The following is a 23,495-nucleotide window of genomic DNA, read 5'->3' on the forward strand; positions in this document are numbered from 1 at the left end:
ATTGCACATGCTTATGTACAGGCTGGCCTTCCAGCTCCTGCTACCATCAAAGCCCATTCTACTCGGTCTGTTGGACCTTCTTGGGCGGCCCGCCGTGGTGCGACCCTTGAACAATTGTGCAAGGCGGCTACGTGGTCCTCAGTGAACGCGTTCATAAGGTTCTATGCCTTCGATACTTCCGCCTCCTAGGATACCTCCTTTGGACGCCGGGTTCTCGTGCCCGCTACAGTGCGTCCTCTCCCATGAGGAACTGCTTTAGGACATCCCCGACATCCCACGATCACAAAGTGGAAGAACTTCGCTGAAGGCGAGCCAGACGCGGGCCGGACACGCAAGTATCACACCTCTTAAACACTAAATTTCTTCTTTTTTTTGTGTTATTATTATTATTATTATTCTTTTGACTGTTTTCCATTGATACACTCATACGAACTAAGTTGTATTGTAATACATAGTCGGTATTGTCTGTATTACATTGTATTGTTTTTATAAAGGTACAGGGAGTTAGAGTTTCTTTTTAGACATAATGGGGGAGTCCGTGGTTGGGAATCTCACTCAGTGCATGTCGTGTATGATGTATGCGCAACTGGAGCAACCGGCCCAGTGCGAATACATCTGCGTGAGGTGTACGCGAACGGTTGCCCTGGAAGCCCTGGTAACTGATCTAGAGCAAACCGTTACGAGACTGAGGAATATTCACAATCTCGAACTGAGCTTAGATAGAACGGTGGAGGAGTTGCAGGGAGGGCCACCGGTAGAGGAGGACGAGGACAATCAAGAAGCAAGCTGGGTCACGGTTAGAAGGAAGAAGAAGAGGGGGAGACAGGACATCTCCGACCTGCCAAACCCCAATAAATTTGCCCGACTGGACAAAGATTCTGGGGATTGCAGTGAGGAAATGACGGCACTGGAGGATACCGCTCCCTCTAGCAACCAGAGGAGTGGGCCCTCCAGGACAAAGGGAAAAAAAGATAGTGAGGTACCTAGTCAAATTGTGGTGGTAGGGGATTCTATTATCAGGAGAACGGATAGGGCAATCTGCTACCGGGACCACAATCGCCGTACAGTCTGTTGTCTTCTGGGTGCTCGGGTACGGCACATTGCGGACCGGGTAGAAAGTTTGTTGGGAGGGGCCGGGAATGACCTGGGGGTCTTGGTGCACGTTGGCACCAATGACAAAGTTAGTGGAAGGTGGGCTGTCCTTAAGAGAGATTATAGGGACCTAGGACAGAAATTAAAGGCAAGGACATCTAAGGTAATATTCTCGGAAATATTACCTGTGCCACGCGCTAGTCCAGGAAGGCAGAGGGAGATCAGGGAGGTAAATGTGTGGCTTAGAGACTGGTGTAGGAAGGAGGGGTTTGTGTTCTTAGAACACTGGGTAGACTTCTCAGTCAGGCGCCATCTTTTTGGACGCGATGGATTGCACCTGAATGAGGAGGGGGCAGCGGTGCTGGGGGGAAGGATGGTTAGAAGGTTGGAAGAGATTTGAAACTAGGTGCCTGGGGGGAGGGATTAGAAAGAATTAGTGGGACAACTAGAGAGACAAGAATAGTGGGATGTATAAAGTATAATGGGGGTGGAGAGGGGGGAAGGAGTGAAAGAGTCAGCAATGGTAATTTAAGGGATACCTTGGTTCCTAAGGAAATGTCATGTACACCAGAACTTGCGGATCAGGGAATTAATAAACTTAAGTGTATGATTGCAAATGCAAGAAGCCTAACAAATAAAACGGGGGAATTAGAGGCAATTGCACATAATGACCATTATGACATAATAGGCATTACTGAGACATGGTGGGACGATTTTCACGACTGGACGGCAAACATCGAGGGATACACTCTCTTCAGGAGAGATAGGATTAATAAAAAGGGAGGGGGTGTTTGTCTCTATGTTAAACCATTCTTAAAACCATATTTAAAGGAGGTCAGTTACGAGGGGACTGGAGATAACACAGAGTCATTATGGGTTGAGATTTTGAGTGGGGGTAAAGATACAAAAAGACTTTTAATAGGGACATGCTATAAACCGCCAGATATTAGTGTGGCTGACGAATTACTACTCTTGCAGCAAATCAAAAAAGCTACAGGTATGGGGGACGTCGTTATTGTTGGGGACTTCAATTACCCGGACATAAACTGGAACACCGAAACAGTAAATACATCTAGGGGTAACAGGTTCTTAAACATGCTAAAAGATCATTACTTGTCACAGGTAATTGAGAAGGCAACTAGGCAAGGGGCTATACTGGACCTAGTACTAACAAATAATGAGGAAATTATAACAAATACTAAAATAGGGAAGACCCTAGGAAATAGCGATCACAATATGATCACATTCAATATCAGCTTTCAAAAACAACAATATAAGGGTTTAACCAAGATTTTTAACTTTAGGAAAGCAAATTTCACATTACTGAAACAAGCGATGAAAGAGATTAATTGGGAAATTGTATTTCATGGTAAGAATACTGCTCAAATGTGGGACATTTTTACAACTGCGCTCAATAAGTACACTAATTTATTTATTCCCAAAGTCAACAAAAACAGAAGTAGGAAATCCAAACCGATGTGGCTTAATAAAAAGGTCAAGGAACAAATGGATAAAAAGAAGCGTGCTTTCAAAGCATTTAAGTCTGACGGAAAGGTGGAATCATTCCAGTTCTCCAAGGAATCTAACAATAAATGCAAAAAAGCGATTAGAGCAGCTAAAATAGAAAACGAAAAATAAATCGCAAAGGAGAGTAAAACAAATCCGAAAAAGTTCTTTAAGTATATAAATGGTAAAAGGTTGAAAAGGGAGAATATTGGGCCCTAAAGGGTAAGCTGGATGTCTTGATTAATGATGATAGGGAAAAAGCAGATTTATTTAATAAATTATTTTCATCAGTATTCACGAAAGAGGACAAGTTGACAAGAATAGAGCATAACATAAATAATAATAATGACCCACTGCTTGGTACTTGCTTAAACGAGGTAGTAATCCGGGAGAGACTGAGTAAAATTAAGATAAATAAATCTCCTGGGCCGGATGGACTCCACCCCAGGGTTCTTATGGAACTCAACGTAGAGGTAGCCAAACCTCTATATTTGATCTTCATCGAGTCAATTAGATCAGGAATGATATCAAAGGATTGGCGTATAGCAGAGGTAGTCCCAATATTTAAAAAGGGTATTAAAACGCTCCCCGGGAACTAGAGACCGGTTAGCTTGACATCTATAGTGGGGAAAATACTAGAAGGTATATTAAGGGATAGCATTCTAGAGTACTTGGATACCTCCAAGGTTATTACTAGGAATCAACATGGATTTGTGAAGGACAGGTCATGTCAAACTAACTTATTAAGCTTCTACGAGAAAGTGAGCGATAGTATTGATAAGGGTCAAGCAGTGGATGTGATCTTTTTAGACTTCTCTAAGGCTTTTGACAAAGTTCCACACAGGAGACTAATCCTCAAACTAAGGTGGTCATTCCGAGTTGTTAGCTCGTTGCCGATTTTCGCTATGCTGCGATTTGTTGCTAAATGTGCATGCGCATGGTACACAGTGCGCATGCGCTTAGTTATTTAACTAAAAACTTAGCAGTTTAGCTGTTGTTCGTGCTGTGCTTTTCAGTCGCACTGCTAATCGATGAGTGATTGACAGGAAAGGGGCGTTTCTGGGTGGTAACTGAGCGTTTTCCGGGAGTGTGCTAAAAAAACGCAGGCGTGTCAGGTAAAAACGCAGGAGTGGCTGGAGAAACGGGGGAGTGGCTGGCCGAACGCAGGTCGTGTTTGTGACGTCAAACCAGGAACTAAACGGACTGAGCTGATCGCAATCTAGGAGTAGGTCTGGAGCTACTCAGAAACTGCAGGAAATTATTTAGTAGCAGTTCTGCTAATCTTTCGTTCGCTATTCTGCTATGCTAAGATACACTCCCAGAGGGCGGCGGCCTAGCATTTGCAATGCTGCTAAAAGCAGCTAGCGAGCGAACAACTCGGAATGACCACCTAAGAGAGCTTGGGGTGGGAAATACTATCTGTACTTGGGTGAGTAACTGGCTGTTTAATATGGAACAGCGAGTGAGGGTTAATTGGATGTACTCTGAATGGGCTTAAGTACTCAGTGGAATACTGCAGGGCTCACTACTCGGGCCATTACTGTTTAATATATTCATTAATGACCTAGGTGAGGGACTGGAAAGCACAGTGTCAATTTTCGCAGATGACACTAAATTATGTAGAATAATTAATTCAGACAAGGATGTTGAGTCTCTACAGAATGACTTAACTAGACTGGAGGCCTGGGCAGACAAATGGGGAATGAGGTTCAATATAGACAAATGTAAAGTTATGCACCTTGGGACTAAGAACAATCAGGCAGCCTATAAACTAAATGGGGAAAATATAGGGATAATGGTAGTTGAAAAGGATCTGGGTGTCCTCATCGATAATAAACTTGGTAGCAGTTTGCAATGTCAAAATGCAGCAGCAAAGGCTAATAAGGTGTTATCATGCATAAAACGGGGTATGGAGACAAGGGATGAGAGTGTAATCCTGCCACTGTATAAATCATTGGTGCGACCACACCTGGAATATTGTGTACAGTTTTGGGCCCCATACTATAAAAAAGATATCTTGGTACTCGAAAGGGTTCAGAGGCGAGCCACCAAACTGGTTAAGGGGTTAGAGGCATTGGACTTTGAGGAAAGACTTAAAAGACTTGATATGTTCACACTGGAAAAGAGGCGACTGAGAGGGGATATCATTAATATTTATAAATACATTAAGGGACAATACAAGGATCTATCAAACGATTTGTTTACCCAAAAAACACTACATAGGACAGGAGGACACCCCCTGAGGTTAGAGGAGAAAAAATTCCATACCAAACGGAGAAAATGATTCTTCACAGTAAGAGCAGTAAGGATTTGGAATTCTCTTCCAGAGAAGGTAGTAATGGTGGATACAATCAATAAGTTTAAAAATGGATTAGATAAATTCCTAGCTGAAAAAAAATATCCAGGGATACAGCATTTAATTAATATTTAAAAAAAAAATAATTAAATAAAATAATGTATTGTACAATAGATTGAACTCGATGGACATTTGTCTTTTTTCAACCACAACAACTATGTAGCTATGTAACTATGTATCCCTGTGAAACCCTATTGTACCCTGCTGCAGAAAAGGAGATTTATGGTAAAAACTTACCTTTGCTAAATCTCTTTCTGCGAGGTACACTGGGTTCCACAGGGCGCCCACCCTGATGCACTTAGCTTCTTTGGGTTTGTATGGCATTAGCTGCTGGTACATTCTCCTGTTGCGAGAATGTGGTATATGTGGCTACTAACGGTTGTCGTCTCTTTTACCTGCTACTGCATTGGACTGGTTAACAAAACTGAGCTCCTGTGCACGGAGGCGGTTTTATAGAGGAGGCGGCGCTGCGCATCTTGGGAACAGTCAAAGCTTTTAGCCTGTTGGTGCCTTGGATCAAGATCCAACTCTACACCCCGATGTTATCCCTGTGGAACCCAGTGTACCGCGCAGAAAGAGATTTAACAAAGGTAAGTTCTTACCATAAATCTCCTTTTTTATTTCATTTGTAATACATTTAAAATGTTATACAAATAAAATCATGTACAGTACCACTCCCATTGGCATGTCAAAACAACCCAGGCAGCATTAGCCAAAATTAATAAACTGCAGCTATGAAAACTTCATCATACCCTTCCCCTCTGGGATCTCCACAGTCGTTGCACCAGAGATCCACTGATAGAAAGGGAACTGGTAGAGCTGACCACTGGGACTGGTCACATCAACATAGCGGCATTGCCAATCATCCATATTAAAGGTCTTGTATTGCTCTGTGGACAGCCGGATCAGCAGGAGCTCTCCAAGATCTTTCTCAGTGTCAACTTCAAAATCAGTCACCTGGAAAAGCAGAGCAGTGTCTGAGAAACATGCATGATGGAACCCTGGACTTCCAGAAAGACAGACACTGAGGGGTTATTGTGAAGTCAGACACATACAGTATGCACCTTGAACATATACAGGAAAAAGATTTTCTGACAACTTTTGCTTAGTTGGATACATTGCTTGCCATCATTACTAGTAAATATGTAAGTTGCATCATTCTATTTCTGCAGAATATAATAGTAATATAATTATGGCTCATATTTGTAGAAAAGAATAGTGACTGGCGGCATCTACAATATCTAATAATGGGGGTAATTCTGAGTTGATCGCAGCAGCAAGTTTGTTAGCAATTGGGCAAAACCATGGCCCTCATTCCGAGTTGTTCGCTCGCAAGCCGATTTTAGCAGCATTGCACACGCTAAGCCGCCGCCTACTGGGAGTGAATCTTAGCTTCTTAAAATTGCGAACGATGTATTCGCAATATTGCGATTACAAACTTCTTAGCAGTTTCAGAGTAGCTTCAGACTTACTCGGCATCTGCGATCAGTTCAGTGCTTGTCGTTCCTGGTTTGACGTCACAAACACACCCAGCGTTCGCCCAGACACTCCTCCGTTTCTCCAGCCACTCCCGCATTTTTCCCAGAAACGGTAGCGTTTTTTCCCACACGCCCTTAAAACGGCCTGTTTCCGCCCAGTAACACCCATTTCCTGTCAATCACACTACGATCGCCGGAGCGAAGAAAAAGCCGTGAGTAAAAATACTATCTTCATTTTAAAATTACTTGGCGCAGTCGCAGTGCGGACATTACGCATGCGCACTAAGCGGACATTCACTGCGATGCGAAGAAATTTACCGAGCGAACGACTCGGAATGAGTGCCCATGTGCACTGCAGGTGGGGCAGATATAACATTTGCAGAGAGCGTTAGATTTGGTTGGGTTATTTTGTTTCTGTGCAGGTTAAATACTGTCTGCCTTATTTTTACACTGCAATTTAGATTGCAGATTGAACACACCCCACCCAAATCTAACTCTCTCTGTACATGTTATTTCTGCCTCCCCTGCAGTGCACATGGGGGGTAATTCCAAATTGATCGTAGCAGGAATTTTTCTTGCAGATGGGCAAAAATGATGGCCCTCATTCTGAGTTGTTCGCTCGCTAGCTGCTTTTAGCAGCTTTGCACACGCTAAGCCGCCGCCTACTGGGAGTGAATCTTAGCATAGCAGAATTGCGAACGCAAGATTATCAGAATTGCGAATAGAAATTTCTTAGCAGTTTCTGAGTAGCTCGAGACTTACTCCTCCACTGCGATCAGTTCAGTCAGTTTCGTTCCTGGTTTGATGTCACAAACACACCCAGCGTTCGCCCAGACACTCCCCCGTTTCTCCAGACATTCCCGCGTTTTTCCCAGAAATGGCTGCGTTTTTTCGCACACACCATAAAACATCCAGTTTCCGCCCAGAAACACCCACTTCCTGTCAATCACACTCCGATCACCAGAACGAAGAAATTTCTCCGTTAAGCCGTGGGTAAAATACCAAACTTCTTAGCAAATTTACTTGGCGCAGACGCACTGCGAACATTGCGCATGCGCATTAGCGACTAATCGCTCCGGTGCGAAAAAAAAATAACGAGCGAACAACTGGGAATGAGGGCCCATGTGCACTGCAGGGGGGGGGAGATATAACATTTGCAGAGAGCGTTGGATTTGGTTGGGTTATTTTGTTTCTGTGCAGGGTAAATACTGGCTGCTTTATTTTTACACTGCAATTTAGATTGCAGATTGAACTCACCATACCCAAATCTAACTCTCTCTGCAAATGTTATATCTGCCCCCTCTGCAGTGCACATGGTTTTGCCCAACTGCTAAAAAATTTCCTGCTGCGATCAACTTGGAATTACCCCCATGATTTTGCCCAACTGCTAACAAAGTTGCTGCTGCGATCAACTCAGAATTACCCCCAATGTGTGATGGTCTGCCCTGGACTGGCATGCTAAGTGGGAATGAGGGAACTCCCAATGGCTCCCACTGCTGTGATGGATGCAGACCATAGCGGATTATAAATGGTAACAGAAGTCTATGGGCAGTATCTACTGTATATAACAATGCAGTATGGTCTGGCCTGAGGCTGACATGATCAGACTGAGGAGGGAAACTACCAACAGCTCCCACTGCTGCAACAAATGGACAGGACAGCCCATAGCAGATTACACAGGGTAAGAGCAGTCTGGGGGTGGATCCAGAGGGTTCAAAACTTACTAGTCACACTAATGAAGTAGAAATACACCTGGTCACCTGGTCTTTGTATCATACTTGCCTACCCTCCCGGAATGGCCGGGAGGCTCCCGAAAATCGGGTGACCCTCCTGGCCCCCTGGAAAGGTGGGCAAGCCTTCCCGCATTCCCTGCAGCCCCTCCACGACCCTCCTCGGCCGCCCACAGCAGAGAACAAGTGGGTGGTCTGAGGGGGTCTGATGATGCAATTTGCACTGAATCCAGTCATCGTAGCTCCGCCAGCCGCTATACAGCGCCTCTTTTCTCTGCACTGCACTGCACAGAGGGGGGCGGAGTCATGATGACGCGACCCTGATGCCACGCCCCCGGACCATCCACTTCCCTGTCGGCCATGCCCCCGGACCACCCATCCTGCTGCTGGCCATACCCATGCACCTAGAACGCTGCCTCCTCCCGGAGGAGGGGGCAGCAAAGTAGGTAAGTATGTTTTGTATGGGTTACTGTATTTGTGGATCAGGTCTTCTCTTGTGGAGGTACAGATGTAGCCACCTTTATCTTGACCGATCCGCCGCCTAGACAGACGTTTAGTCACGCTAAGGCGATAGCTTAGCTTGCTGAGTTTAATCACAGGCTGGCGCGTTGAGGCGATTCTAGATACTCAGCATGCATTACACATCTCCACCACTGGTGGCTAATGCTCCACTAATCCAGTACTTTCGATCGTATAGCGGCGGATTGATCTACAGCTCCGGCAAATGGTCAGTAACGACTGTAATGTTAATAGATGGTGACCAATGGTCAGACTGTGAGAGTTCTCAATATAAATAAATAGTTTATACAGACACAAACAAACATGTTAAAACACTTGTGTATGCAGACGCAAGATTGTGTATGGAGACGCAACTAATTGTGTAAAAGGAAATATGTATAATGCATAAACACCGTGCTTTTGAAATACATGTACAGTATGAGCGTCTGAGTTCCCGTGACATTCACTTTATTATAATTTGTTTTCTTTGTTATACATTCAATGGAAGGGTGCACACAGGTTTCACATAAATCTTGTCTTGTAACCTGATCGGAACTCCCTACCTGTCTACTGCATGAACTGTGCAGGCTCCCAGGGGGTAAGGGGAAAGTGGGGTGGGGGTAGGGCGAGGCAGTGGAAAATACCGTGTACAAAGAACAGGCCAATGCTGAAGGAGCGTCAGAATCCCTTAGCTAAAATACACATGGTCGATAGGGATAAGCGAAGTCTATGCACATAACGATACACCAGACCCCATCGCATCACAAAGTGACAAAATGTCCGAGGCACATGAACCCCCGCCTTGTAGCATTATGTGCATAGACCTCGCTTAACCCTATCGCCCCTGTGTATTTTAGCTAGGGGATTCCGACGCTCCTTCAGCACTGCCCCATAGCCTGCAAAACCTATGCCGTCACTCGCTCCATAGCCGAGGGGCTCCATGGGGCAAGGAGTCAAGGGCAGTAGCCATTTCAATTGAGTGTGCCCTGCTACAGAATTGTATATGTACCATGTGGTGCATAGAACCTTAACAGTACAACCGCTCCTACAGATTTGCCCTGGTTTATGTGAATAACTCCCTCCCTGTCTACTGCATGACCTGTGCAAGCTCCCAGGGGGGAAGGGGGTGATGGGCTAGCGGGAAGCGGTGGAAAATACCGTGCTTTTGAAATGCAAGTACTGTATGAGTCCGAGTCCCCAGTATGTTCTTCTAGTGTACTAATTAGCATGAACAGCTTGGAACATACAGTGGCAAGTTTAATCTTTCTATGTATAACGGAGAGATAAAAGCTCCTCCCTAAGTTCCTAGATGCCAAATCACCATCCTTAGTATCTCTGTACAGTATGTTCTACTAGTGTACTGATTAACATGAACAGCTTTTAACTGGATGCCAAATCACCGTACTTAGTATCTCTGTACAGTATGTTCTATTAGGGTACTAATTAGCACGAACAGCTTGTAACGTACAGCGGCAAGTTTAATCTTTCTATGTATAATGGAGAGAGATAAAAGCTCCTCAGTAAGTTCCTGGATGCCAAATCACCGTACTTAGTATCTCATAGTAACATAGTATCTAAGGTTGAAAAAAGACAATTGTCCATCGGGTTCAACCTATTTGTGGTCTCCTATGCACGAATATTTTGTTTAAAATTTTGACTGAAGTTGCTGACTGCCGTTCCGATTAACCCCTCTTTTTTATAATAACCATAGTGCGTGACTATGCCCCGTAACCCTGGATATCCTTATCCACTAGGAATTTATCTATCCCATTCTTAAAGGTGTTGACTGAGTTGGCCATTACAACTCCCTCAGGCAGGGAATTCCAAACACGTATCGTCCTTACCGTAAAAAAGCCTTTACGCCGTATTGTGTGGAATCTCCTCTCCTCTAACCTGAGCGAGTGTCCACGAGTTGTCTGTGTTGATCTAACCAAAAACAGGTCCTGCGCAAGATCTGTATATTGTCCCCTTATATATTTGTAAATGTTGATCATGTCCCCTCTTAATCTCCTCTTTTCCAGTGTAAACATGCCTAGTCTTGCAAGCCTTTCCTCGTATTCCAGCGTCTCCATACCCTTAATTAGTTTGGTCGCCCGCCTTTGAACCTTTTCTAGCTCCAGGATATCCTTTTTGTAGTAAAGTGCCCAGAATTGTACACAGTATTCAAGGTGTGGCCTCACAAGTGATTTATATAACGGGAGTATAATACTCTCGTCCCTAGCATCAATTCCCCGTTTTATGCATGCTAATATCTTATTAGCCTTCTTTGCTGCAGTCCTACTTTGGGTACTACTGCTTAGTTTGCTATCTATGAGGACACCTAAGTCCTTTTCCAGTACAGAATCCCCTAATTTTACCCCATTTAGTAGGTAGGTGTTATTTTTGTTCTTGTTACCACAGTGCATCACCTTACACTTGTCTGTATTGAAGCGCATTCTCCATTTCGCTGCCCAAGCTTCTAATTTAACTAAGTAATTCTGAAGCTACTCAGCATCCCCCTCCGCATTTATAACTTTACACAATTTGGTATCATCTGCAAAAATTGACACCATGCTCTCTAGACCTTCTGTTAGGTCATTAATGAAAATATTGAACAATAGCGGTCCTAATACTGAGCCTTGCGGCACACCACTTAGCACTTCAGTCCAAGCTGAAAAAGATCCATTAACCACAACGCGCTGCTCCCTATTATCTAACCAGTTTTTGACCCAAGTGCATATTGTGCTACCTAGCCCTGATTCTTGTAGCTTGTAGATAAGTCTCATGTGTGGTACAGTATCGAACGCTTTGGCAAAATCTAAAAAAGATTACATCCACCTCTTTACCCTGATCTAGGTTTGCGCTTACTGTTTCATAAAAGCCAAGTAAGTTGGTTTGACAGGATCTGTCCTTCATAAACCCATGTTGATTCCTTTTAATGACCTTATTGACTTCAAGGAACTTCTGAATACTATCTCTTAGAATACCTTCCAGTACTTTCCCCACTATAGATGTAAGACTAACTGGTCTATAATTACCTGGTTCAGCTTTACTTCCCTTTTTGAATATAGGCACTACTTCCGCTATACCCCAGTCTTTGGGAACCATACCTGATATTACTGAATCCTTAAAAATCAAAAATAGCGGCTTTGCAAGTTCAGAATGAAGCTCCATTAGAACCCTTGGGTGAATACCATCGGGACCTGGTGACTTATTAATCTTTAAATGTTTTAATCGGTCACAGATACTTATTTAAGCAAGGAAGTAGTCTATCAGTGGGATATTCTCATTATTGAGATTATATGTTAGTCCCTGAATTGGGTCCTCTCTAGTAAATACTGTTGAAAAAAACTCATTTAGTGTGTCCGCTATGTCATTATCATTTTTGCTTAAGACTCCCAACTTGTCTTTTAAAGGGCCTAGTATCTCTGTACAGTATGTTCTATTAGGGTACTAATTAGCTGTTCATGCTAATTAGTACCCTAATAGAAAATACTATACAGAGATACCAAGGATGGTGATTTGGCAACCAGGAACTTAGGGAGGAGGTTTTATCTCTCTATATTATACATAGAAAGATTAAACTTGCCACTGTACGATACAAGCTGTTCGTGCTAATTCGTACACTAGTAGAACATACTGTACAGAGATACTAAGTACAGTGATTTGGCATCCAGGAACTTAGGGAGGAGCTTTTATCTCTCTCCATTATACATAGAAAGATTAAACTTGCCGCTGTACGTTACAAGCTGTTCATGCTAATTAGTACCCTAATAGAACATACTGTACAGAGATACTAAGTACGGTGATTTGGCATCCAGTTAAAAGCTGTTCGTGCTAATTAGTACACTAGTAGAACATTCTCTGCAGAGATACTAAGGACGGTGATTTGGCATCTAGTAACTTACAGAGGAGCTTTTGTCTCTCTCCATTATACATAGAAAGATTAAACTTGCCACTGTACGTTACAAGCTGTTTGTGCTAATTAGTACACTAGTATAACATAGAGTACAGAGATACTAAGGACGGTAATTTGGCATCCAGGAACTTAGGGAGGAGCTTTTATCTCTCTCCATTATACTTAGAAAGATTACAATGGAGAGAGATTAAAGCTCCTCCCTAAGTTTGTGGATGCCAAATCACTGTACTTAGTATCTCTGTACAGTATGTTCTACTAGTGTACTAATTAGCACGAACAGCTTGTAACGTACAGTGGCAAGTTTAATCTTTCTATGTGTAATATAGAGAGATAAAAACTCCTCCCTAATTTCCTGGTTTCCAAATCACTGTCCTTAGTATCTCTGTATAGTATTTTCTATTAGGGCACTAATTAGCACAAACTGACACTGAGGAAGCCGCCGATGCGTGTGAGTAGGCGGGGAAACGCGTCTGTCAGTACCTCCGGTTACAGACCACAGACTACAGCGGACGGAAAGATATCAGCTGGTTGGCTGTATCACACCCTTGCAGGAGGGGAACGCTGGATCATTCATCTGCCCACGGACTCCAGATAAGGTCGAGAAAACGAGCACCGGCCGGTAGGGCAAAGCCTTTTTTCCGTGGCTAAAGCATATAGTTGAATCCACTCCATAAAAGGCTATCTGTGAGAAATTAGCCAGGAGGAATATCACCTGCACCGTGACCAAACAGAGGCGCATGTATGGTATACCTACATTTTTATTTACAGATTGCTGCAGCACAGTGACTATTATTTATAAATCAGCTTTGCATTAATCACTTTAATACCATTAACCAGCTGGGAGCAAGAATGCACTTTATCTAATATTACTAACACATGGTTCATCAATCAGACTAACGGACTTATGGACAGAAGTATTATAAAAGTTAACACTCATTCATATGTTCCAGTATGAGGCTGGGAAGCTGCTGAGCAGTGTATCTGAGTATAATTGATACATTGTTGGACACAAGTTATATACATAGTATCCGGTTTACTGGGAATATATTTTAAGCCCTGGATACTTGAGAAATAAGGAAAACAATTTAAACAAAGTGGGGCAGTTATACCTACATGTGCACATGTATTGAATCATTTTGAGTATAATCAGTGATTAATTGGTTTTTAGGATTTTATGGTTATATTGTTATTTTTTAATATATGTGTTTATGTACTGCCGGACGGCAATAAATTCAGAATTATTGGAATTGGAAAAATAAAAATCCACCTTGGATGTGATTAGCGCTCTCTCGTTTGTCTGTTTTTTTAGTTTCCATTATAGGGGTAAAAAACCAATTGACCCTGAGAGAGCAGCTTACATATCTATGTAATCACAGCACCAGGAATTGTTTTGTTTTTAGCACGAACAGCTTGTAACGTACAGTGGCAAGTGTAATTTTTCTAAGTATAATAGAGAGAGATAAAAACTCCTCCCTATGTTCCTGGATGTCAAATTACCATGCTTAGCATTTCTGTACAGTATTTCCTATCTAGCCAGAAACCCTGCATCCTGTGCAAGCTAGGCGGAAAACTGGAGGGGACCCGATACACGGTTGCTTCCCGTTTCCCTTTCTAGTGTCACATAAACTAGTGGTTGGTCTGCCCCGAAAGCCAAGAGTCTCCTCTTTTGTATGGTACCAGTCCTGAGTCTCTGGGACACCGAGAACCAGATATATCAGTACGCAAAGTGGACCCATTTTTCCATAGACTATAATGGGCCCGTTAATTCAGACCCACCATGGGTTCCGACGCTTGCCATGAGCCTTGTGCGGGTCACAGAAACTTGGGGTTGGTACCCTCTGGTAGCTAATTGTCTCCCCTTCCATAACAACCTAGCTATGAAGGCTCCCACCTCCCACGCTGAGAGTCCTATGTTTGAGTCCCAAAGTGCCAACCTTTTTTTTTTATATGTTCCCGTGACATTCACTTTATTATTTTTTTCTTTGTTATACATTCAATGAAAGGGTGCACACAGGTTTCACATAAATCAAAGTAAATCTGCAGCAGCGATTCATTCCGCTATGTACAAATACACAGCAGTAATGAGTATAAATTAGTGTATTCTGACGCATCTAACTGAGCAACACAGTACTGTAGATCGTCGGCATTTGTGTATTGTACCTTACCTGAACTCCCTCCCTGTCCACTGCATGACCTGTGCAGGCTCCCACGGGGGAAGGGTGATGGGGGTAGGGAGAGGCGGTGGAAAATACCTTGCTTTTGAAATACAAGTATTAGCGTCCAAGTCCCCTAAGGCATAAACCAACACCAATGGGAAGGAAGTGCCAACCTTTTTTTTTGTGTTCCTGTAACATTCATTTTATTATTATATTTTTCTTTGTTATACATTCAACGGAAGGGTGCACACAGGTTTCACATAAATCAGAGTGGGCGGGGGATTTTCCTACATACAGTAGTATACTGTTGCACATGTCTTGTAACCTGATCGGAACTCCTTCCCTGTCTACTGCATGTACTTTGCAGGCTCCCAGGGGGGAAGGGAAAGTGGGATGGGGGTAGGGAGAGGCAGTGGAAAATACTGTGTTCAAAGAAAAGGCATAATCAAAACCATGGGGAACTTTGCGGTGTATCGTTATGTGCATAGACCTTGCTTATCCCTATCACCCCTGTGTATTTTAGCTAGGGGATTCTGACGCTCCGTCAGCATTACCCCGTAGCCTGCAAAACCTATGCCGTTGCTCGCTTCATAGCTGAGTGCTGCCACAAGGCAGGGGTTCACGTGACTCGGACATTTTGTCACTTTGTGATGCAATGGGGTCCGGTGTATCGTTATGTGCATAGACCTCGCTTATCCCTATCGCCCCTGTGTATTTTAGCTAGGGGATTATGATGCTCCTTCAGCATTGCCCCGTAGCCTGCAAAATCTGTGCTGTTACTTGCTCCATAGCCGAGTGCCTCCATGGAGCTAGGAGTCACAGGCGGTAGCCATTTCAATTGAGTCTGCCCTGCTATAGAATTGTATGTGTACCGTACGGTGCATAGAACCTTGACAGTAGAAACTCTCCTGCAGCTTTGCCCTGCTTTATGTAAAACTTGTGTTTTGTCAGTTTGCTATGCGATCGAGCCCGGTGTAACGTAATGTGCATAGACCTCGCTTATTTCTATCGCCCCTGTGTATTTTGGTTAGTGGATTGTGACGCTCCTTCAGCATTGCCCCGTAGCCTGCAAAACTTATGCCATCTCTCACTCCATATCCGAGCGCTGCCTACCACATGGTGGGGGTTCAGGGGCAGCAGCAATTTTGCCAGTGTGCTATGCAATCAAGTCCGGTGTACCGTAATGTGCATAGACCTCGCTTATTCCGATCACCCCTGTATATTTTAGCTAGGGGATTGTGACGCTCCTTCAGCATTGCCCCATAGCCTGCAAAATCTGGACTGTTACTTGCTCCGTAGCCTAGGGCCTCCATGGGGCAAGGAGTCATAGGTGGTAGCCATTTCTATTGAGTTTGCCCTGCTACAGAATTGTATGTGTACTGTACGGTGCATAGAACCTTAACAGTAGAACCGCTCCTGCAGCTTTGCCCTGGTTTATGTGAATAAAAAAAAATAAAGAAGTCTGGAAAAAACTAACATGCATTCGTATTTTAGGAATCGAACCCGTGACTCTGAGTATGGGAAGCGGAACACTTCACCACTTCGCCGCAGACAGATGAATAAATCCATTGGTTTTGATTATGCTGTAATGGCTACGGGATTAGGACGCTAATTTACTGTACAAAATTCCTAATCTCAAGAGGCAATAGTGAACTTCTAACACGTCCATTTGCGACAGTGTACACTACTGGTTTTATGTTGTTTTGTCTGCGGGACTTGGATGCTCACATATTCATAAAGTACTGTAGATGGATCATATACTGTATGCTGTACTATTTGCGTCTGTACCGTATATACTGTATTAAATAATGCAGCGTAATGAGTATTTACTGTATTAAATAATGCAGCGTAATGAGTATTTACTGTATGCAGCGTAATGAGATGCCTTAGTAAAGTAGTCCTTATTATATATTTCAGTATTGTATTTTACGGGAGACCACACGCATGCGCAGTAGTGATTGTAAAAAGCGACATCTAGTGGATGATCGCAGGTATTACACGTAAAGGTAACGCCAAACGCTCTGTCTGCCTCCGTGCGATTAGGTACGCCTCTCTATGACTAGGCGCGCCTCCCTACACCCCGGTACGCAGCGTATGCTCGATCGGGACAAATGCCTCAGCCAGTCAAGACAATCTGTTTTCTGCAGTGCTTCCACCCAAACCTCAGTACTCTTCAGTATTCTGGATCAGTTAGGGGCATATAAGATATTACCTTGATATCTTAGTAACTGCACAACCACACACCGTAATATACATTAACAGGATTATTTATTTATGTATTTCAATGGAACTTGTCTCCTCACAATTTGATGGATTCCCATCTGACTAGTTGTATTAAACAATACACAGATGAAAATACAAAATACTCCCTACCAATTAGGCTGTACAATGATGTTACAAATATGAATCTATACACATATATTACTTTAGCAGTTAATAGTAATACAGTTCATACAAATAATAATGTAACAGTAAAGTTAGTAACCTCTATATGGGTTGGGGCTGGGAAACCGGCAATCTGACTGCGGACGCATCTGGAGACAGCCTCACACATGCTGGGTGGCCTTGCCCTGTGCTGGGCGGCTCCCTGCAAGTGAGGAGGTGAACGCAGATCTGCTACCTATGCAGAGATCATCACTGAATAAAGTCTATAGTCTCCCTTATTCCTGTAAACGGGCGCTCTTCCTCTGTCGCCCATTGGCAGTCATTTCTCACTGCACACAGGGGTTTCTATAAATGTCTAGAGTGCTTTCTCTGCTCATGCCACTAGTTATGTACATTTCCAATGTACATAGGGTCTCATTCCGAGTTGATTGCACCATGCATCTTTTTGCTGCTGGTGCGATCAACTAATCTCCGCCAACGGTCAGTTGACGCCCCGGAACGCCTTCCTGCAGTCAATCTTCTTGCAATCGCCACTGCGACCGCTTTTTCTGCGGTCAGCATCGTTGCCCGGCAACAGCAACAACGTGCGTGTGCATTACGGCACCTGCACGTGTGCAGTAGTGACCCGGTCGCAGCTGTGCGAACGAAAGCACGCTGCGATCGAGTCGGAATGACCCCCATAGTACATTTAACATACATCTTATTATAATAAAGGACAGTAAATCTATATTATACATACACGTGCTTTCCCTCTGCCTCTATTCCACCCGTTATGTGGGAGATGTACGAAGCTTTAGAGAGTGAAAAAGTGGAGAGAGATAAAGTACCTGTCAGTCAGCGTCTTACTGCTACGTTACAGGCTGGGTTTGAAAAATGACAGGAGCGTATTGGTTGGTACTTTGTCTCTCTCCACTTTATTACTCTCCAAGGCTAGGTACATCTGCCCTATTATGTGAATGAGTGTTATAATAATAATATAAACATTTGTTACCTTTCACTTACAAAATCCTTTCCTGTGGCAGTGCAAATGTAAATGTTACGTAATGAGAATAGAATGCCTTGACTTTATATAGCATAGCAAGCACACTAAGGAATTCAGGGGTTGATGTATCAAGCAGTGAACAAAGAGTGGCGAAGTTATCCATAGCAAATAGTTTTGAGGTAACATTTATCAAGTACTTTCCATAAAATGATAGGTTGAAACTGGATGGTTACTATGGGCAACTTTTCCACTGGTACTGATTAATAAATCAACCGCTAAGTGCTATGAGATGGAGAGGTAAATCCGCAAGCATCCAATCAGAAGTAAGGATGAATCCTTAATATTGGTGGAACCATTGATATTCGCCATCAACACAAGACCATCAATGAGTGAGGCAATTGGCCTTTTGCTATTGATGACAAAGGCATGCTAGACATCAGTGTTTGCTATACGTTGATGCCTTGCTCTGCCTGTCACTGTCTTCTCTGAGAGACTAGTCAGTCAGGATGAAGCAGGAACCAGGAAGTATGATATGAACTAACATTGGAATAAAACCATCGATAGTGGGAAAAACCCTTCGACCTCTCATCATCCCATCGGACATCAACCTCATAACATTGATGATTGCAAACATTAAAAAAATTTTAATGTTCCATCCCTAATCCAAAACATGTTGCATGTTGTCATCATCATCATCATTGTGTTTCGATGCATCAGCCTTACAGACTCCGAAACACAAAATAATCTATCATGTCGTCCTGAGAAGATATACACTGGGGGCCCAATTCAGATGAGGTTGCAAAGTGGCTATTGTATGCAAATTGGTCAATGTTTTCATACTGCGCAAGCGCCTGAGCCACAGTGCGCACGTGCAGCAAGTGAATTGCTATGGCGGTTGCAACAAGGGATTAGTCACAAAGTGAGTTACAGGAAGACAGCGTTTGGGGGGTGATAACGGGGAGTGGTTGGGTAAACGCAGGCATGCCATGGCCATTCAGTTGGCTTTTACTGGGCATGCAAAAAGTAGCAGTTGCAATCTTACTTGCTACTGGTGGGCCCTCTGTGTCCCTGGAGAGCAGCTCAGCCTATGGGTCTACAGAGGCACTGCGACATGACCCGATTTTCAATGCTGGTACCAATGTATCAGCAATTATACACCATAAGACCGAAATGATGCGACAGTAGTGGGTGTCCCTATGCACAGGTTAGCTTCTGCCCATATTAGGATATAATCACACTTGCGTAAGGCAAAATATAGCAATGGCAGCAGCAAGAAAAACCACATCTGAATCAGGCCCTGGGGCCACAATTCTAATAAAATATATGAAAATATTTGGGCAGAGGCACCGGGGGTGATGTGGGCAAGAGATCTGTCGTGGGCATGTCACAAAAGCAAATACAAACCTGCGGTTGAATGGGTGTCCCAGAAAAATAAAATGTAGTCATGGTTTAGGGCTTAGGCAAGACTGGTTTCAGTTATATCTAAATAGAGCACCTCGACCATGGCTTACATCAGTGTTTCCCAATCTCGGTCTTCAGGTACCCCCAACAGTTCATGTTTTCCAGGTCTCCCCACAGGATTGCAAGTGAAATAATTTGCTTCACCTGTGGGTCTTTTAAAATGTGTCAGTGAGTAATGAATACACTTGTTCAACTGCTAGGTGACATGGAAAACATGAACTGTTGGGGGTACCGAGGTTGGGAACCACTGGCTCACAGTATACACACTGCACAAACGGTACATAGCAGGACTCAGGTTAATTGACTGCATCATGGATTAACCTAATTTGGTGGTGGAAGTTAACGATTTCTCCTTCTATAGTGTGGATGGCAGCTGGACTGGAGATGGCCGCACTTCAGATCAGTCCTGTGCTCTACAATCATGGAAGCAAAAGCTTCCTCTAGAACCGGCAGAAGAAGGACACTCCTTTATGGTAACTGGTGAAGGACAGTTAGCAGAAGGACACTATGGGCCTACTTCATGTGTGTACGCAGTGGCTGATTATCACGCAATGGAATTATTATCAGCAGACTGCGCATGTGCAGCGGTGGCAATGTGCATGTGCCAAGGTGCCGCTGCAATCCAGCTCGTAATGAGGACTACATGGAAAAGTGATTGACAGGAAGTGTCCATTTGGAGGTGTTAACGGGGACACCATTTCGCTTGTGCGAGGGGAAGGGGGAGGTTGTCCAATCACTTTTGTCTACATAGGGGACTGCATTCTTCAACAATTTATCAAGCTCCAAAAGGAATCATGATTCCCTGATAGCGAATGCCATCTATAGATGCTGTTGGCCATTGTAGTCTATACAGTAGGCTACCTTTATCGCCGGCGAGGGACACTCGGATCCTTCAACTGTAGACTACTGTACTTGAACATACGTGGTTCGATGGTGGCGGGGTCAGTGATGTCATAACAATTCTGTCTCAGATTTGTAATCTGTATCATATCCTCATTCAGAGTTGTTCACTCGCTAGCAGTTTTTAGCAGCCATGCAAACGCTATGCCGCCTCCCACCGGGAGTGTATTTTAGCTTAGCAGAAGTGCAAACGAAAGGATCGCAGAGCGGCGGCAAACTTTTTTTGTGCAGTTTTAGAGTAGCTCAATACCTACTCAGCGCTTGCGATCACTTCCGACCGTTCAGTTCCTGTTTTGACGTCACGAACACGCCCTGCGTTCGCCCAGCCACGCCTGCGTTTTTGCCTGGCAGGCCTGCGTTTTTCCGAACACTCCCTGAAAACGGTCAGTTGACACCCAGAAACTCCCTCTTCCTGTCAATTACTCTGCAGACAGCAGTGCGACTGAACAGCTTCGCTAGACCCTGTGTGAAACTACATAGTTCGTTGCAATTGTATGACGCGCGTGCGCATTGCGCCACATGCGCAGAAGTGCCGGTTTTCTGCCTCATCGCTGCACAGCGAACGAATGCAGCTAGCTATCAACTCGGAATGACCCCCCATATGCCATTAGAACACTGTCATAAAAACATATGAAGACATTTAGTGGGAGTGGAACACTGTAACATAGTTATAGTGGGATAGAATGTAATGTATTTTATATGTAAATGGAATGTTTGCACTTTAATGGTCTTCATCCTATTAGTGAATATCCACTTTCTATAATTGTAGAAAGATAACCTTATATAACCTATACTGTAGTAAGCAGTAACATTTATATAAATCATTGTGACTCTCCTAAGACACTTACTGCTCCACGTATGAAGTTGTTCCACTTATGGGGCAGTTGATGTTTAGCACTTTCCCCGTCGTCTCCCACAAGAACAATGGAGACTTGTACACAGGTCCCAGCAGTCAGGTCAGTCCCTGTTGCAATTTTAATCTTGTAGGTCACCATGTCTTTTGACAATGATCCTCGCAAAAGCAGCTGTGGAAGAAACAAGACCAGTCAGTAACATCGCAGACTGAGGGGATCATTTACTAAGTAGTGATCAGAGCGGAGAAGTGAGCCAGTGGAGAAGTTGCCCCATCAACCAATCAGCAGCTCTGTATAATTTTATAGTATGCAAATTATAGATGTTACTTCAGCACTGATTGGTTGCCTTGGGCACTTCTCCACTGGCTCACTTCTACGCTCTTATCACTGCTTAGTAAATGTCCACCTAACACCACTCTTGTACCAGGTACCTTAACCCCACCTGTCACTTATAGCTAATGCAGCATTATTGTCAATGTGTTCGATCACTATATATTTTATGGTTGTCTACACTAATTAGAGTCCATTGGATTGCACTGAACTCATTGTCATGTTATGGAACCGGTTACAGATGATATGGGCTTTACATCATGATGCAGAATCCTGCTTGAAGTAGCCTTTCGAAACTGCGTATACCAGTGATTTTCAACCTTTTTTTACTCGCGGCACACCGAACAATATTTTAAAATTGCCATGGCACACCATCAGTTCCCCACAGAAATTAACAAAAAACACACATTGGCCCTCATAGTAAAAAAAAATTCCACACATACATTGGCCTACACAGAAAAAACAATCACATTGCTCCCCACATAAATCCTATTGCTCCCTACATAAATCCTATTCACATTGTTCCCCCCATAAATCTTATTCTCCTCACATAAATCCTATTGTTCCCCAGAGGAGACATAAAATAACAAATATTAGCCCCTACCGGTCAGCTGTCCTCCTCCCTGTCTCTCAGTGGCGGGAGTTGTTCATAGTGGAGTGCTGTGAATACTGAGCAGCGGGCGGTCGGGCAGGTGTGGATGTGGGTCGGCAAGGAAAGCTGTGTATGCAGGCAGGAACTGGAAGATGTGTATGCAGGCAGGTGGGCTGGCTGGGTGGTGAGAAGCGGCGGACGTGACCTATGATATCACACTGCCGTGTCTTCAAGGCATATGTCACGGCCGGAGCACGACTGATCCTCTAAGAAGAGCCCGGGCCAACAGTTCACTCTGAAGGTGCAGGAAGCTGCTCTGGCTCTGCGGCCCACCTTGCAACTGGTCACGGCACACTAGTGTGCCACGGCACACTAGAGTGCCACGGCACGCTGGTTGAAAAAGCCTGGCGTATACTGTGATTATAAAGGGATGTATATGGACAGCAGCAATACTTAGGTAGGCTTTTGCATTTACACAATGCTCAATTAAGGTGCTTAGAAAATATTCCCCACACCATTTCCCACCACCACCAGACTGATCCACTGACATAAGGAGGATGGATCCACATTGTTTACGCCAAATTCTGACTCAACCATCTGCATGTTGCAGAAAAAAATTGAGATTTGTCAAACCAGGCAAAGTTTTTCCAGCCTCCAGTTGTGCAGTATCTGTAAACCTGTTCTCACTGCAGCATCTGTTAGCGGACAGGAGTGGAATCCAGTGGAAACTTCTGCTGCTGCAGCCCACCCACTTTAAGGTCCAATGTGCTCTGCATTTAGAGATGGCCTTCTGCATACTGCTTTTGCAACACATACTGTTTCCTAACTCACATTAACTTCTTATATTAACAAGGTGTTTTCAACCACAGAACTGCCTCTCACTAGATGTGTTTTGTTTCATGTACAATGCTTGGTAAATTCTGATCTCTGTTCAGCATGAAAACCCCAGAAGACCAGCAATTTCTGAGATACCCAACCACCCTGTCTGGCACAAACAGTAATTTCACTATAAAAGTCACTTAGACCACATATATTCCCTATTTTGGTGTTTGGTCTGCACAGCAACTGAACCTCTTGACCATGACTGCATGCTTTTATGCATTGAATTAATGCCACGTAAACGGCCAATTAGCTTCCCAGCCCAGCACATGGCTGGGAAGTGGCTGCTGCTGCCACTGACAGGTAAGAATTAGGGGGGAGTGGAGGAATCTCCCCACCCCCCTCCTGTGTTGCTTTAACAAGCGTGCTTAAGGGATGTCACCAGCCACCACAGAGGC

The 23,495-nt window shown here is 43.9% G+C and overlaps 1 protein-coding gene across 1 annotated transcript in view; it reads right to left on the reverse strand.

Moving 5' to 3' along the window:
- Nucleotides 1-23,495, reverse strand: part of LOC135001480 (hydroperoxide isomerase ALOXE3-like) — a 225,206-nt gene that overhangs the window by 193,399 nt on the left and 8,312 nt on the right. The window contains exons 2-3 of the mRNA XM_063951585.1: nt 21,291-21,467; nt 5,707-5,911 (exon numbers count right to left, since the gene is read on the reverse strand). Coding sequence (XP_063807655.1) covers nt 5,707-5,911; nt 21,291-21,437 — 352 coding nt within the window. The 5' untranslated portion in view covers nt 21,438-21,467. The remainder of the gene's footprint in view (nt 1-5,706; nt 5,912-21,290; nt 21,468-23,495) is intronic.

Source organism: Pseudophryne corroboree, chromosome 2 (assembly GCF_028390025.1).
Source record: "Pseudophryne corroboree isolate aPseCor3 chromosome 2, aPseCor3.hap2, whole genome shotgun sequence".
NCBI classification, from domain to species: Eukaryota; Metazoa; Chordata; class Amphibia; order Anura; family Myobatrachidae; genus Pseudophryne; species Pseudophryne corroboree.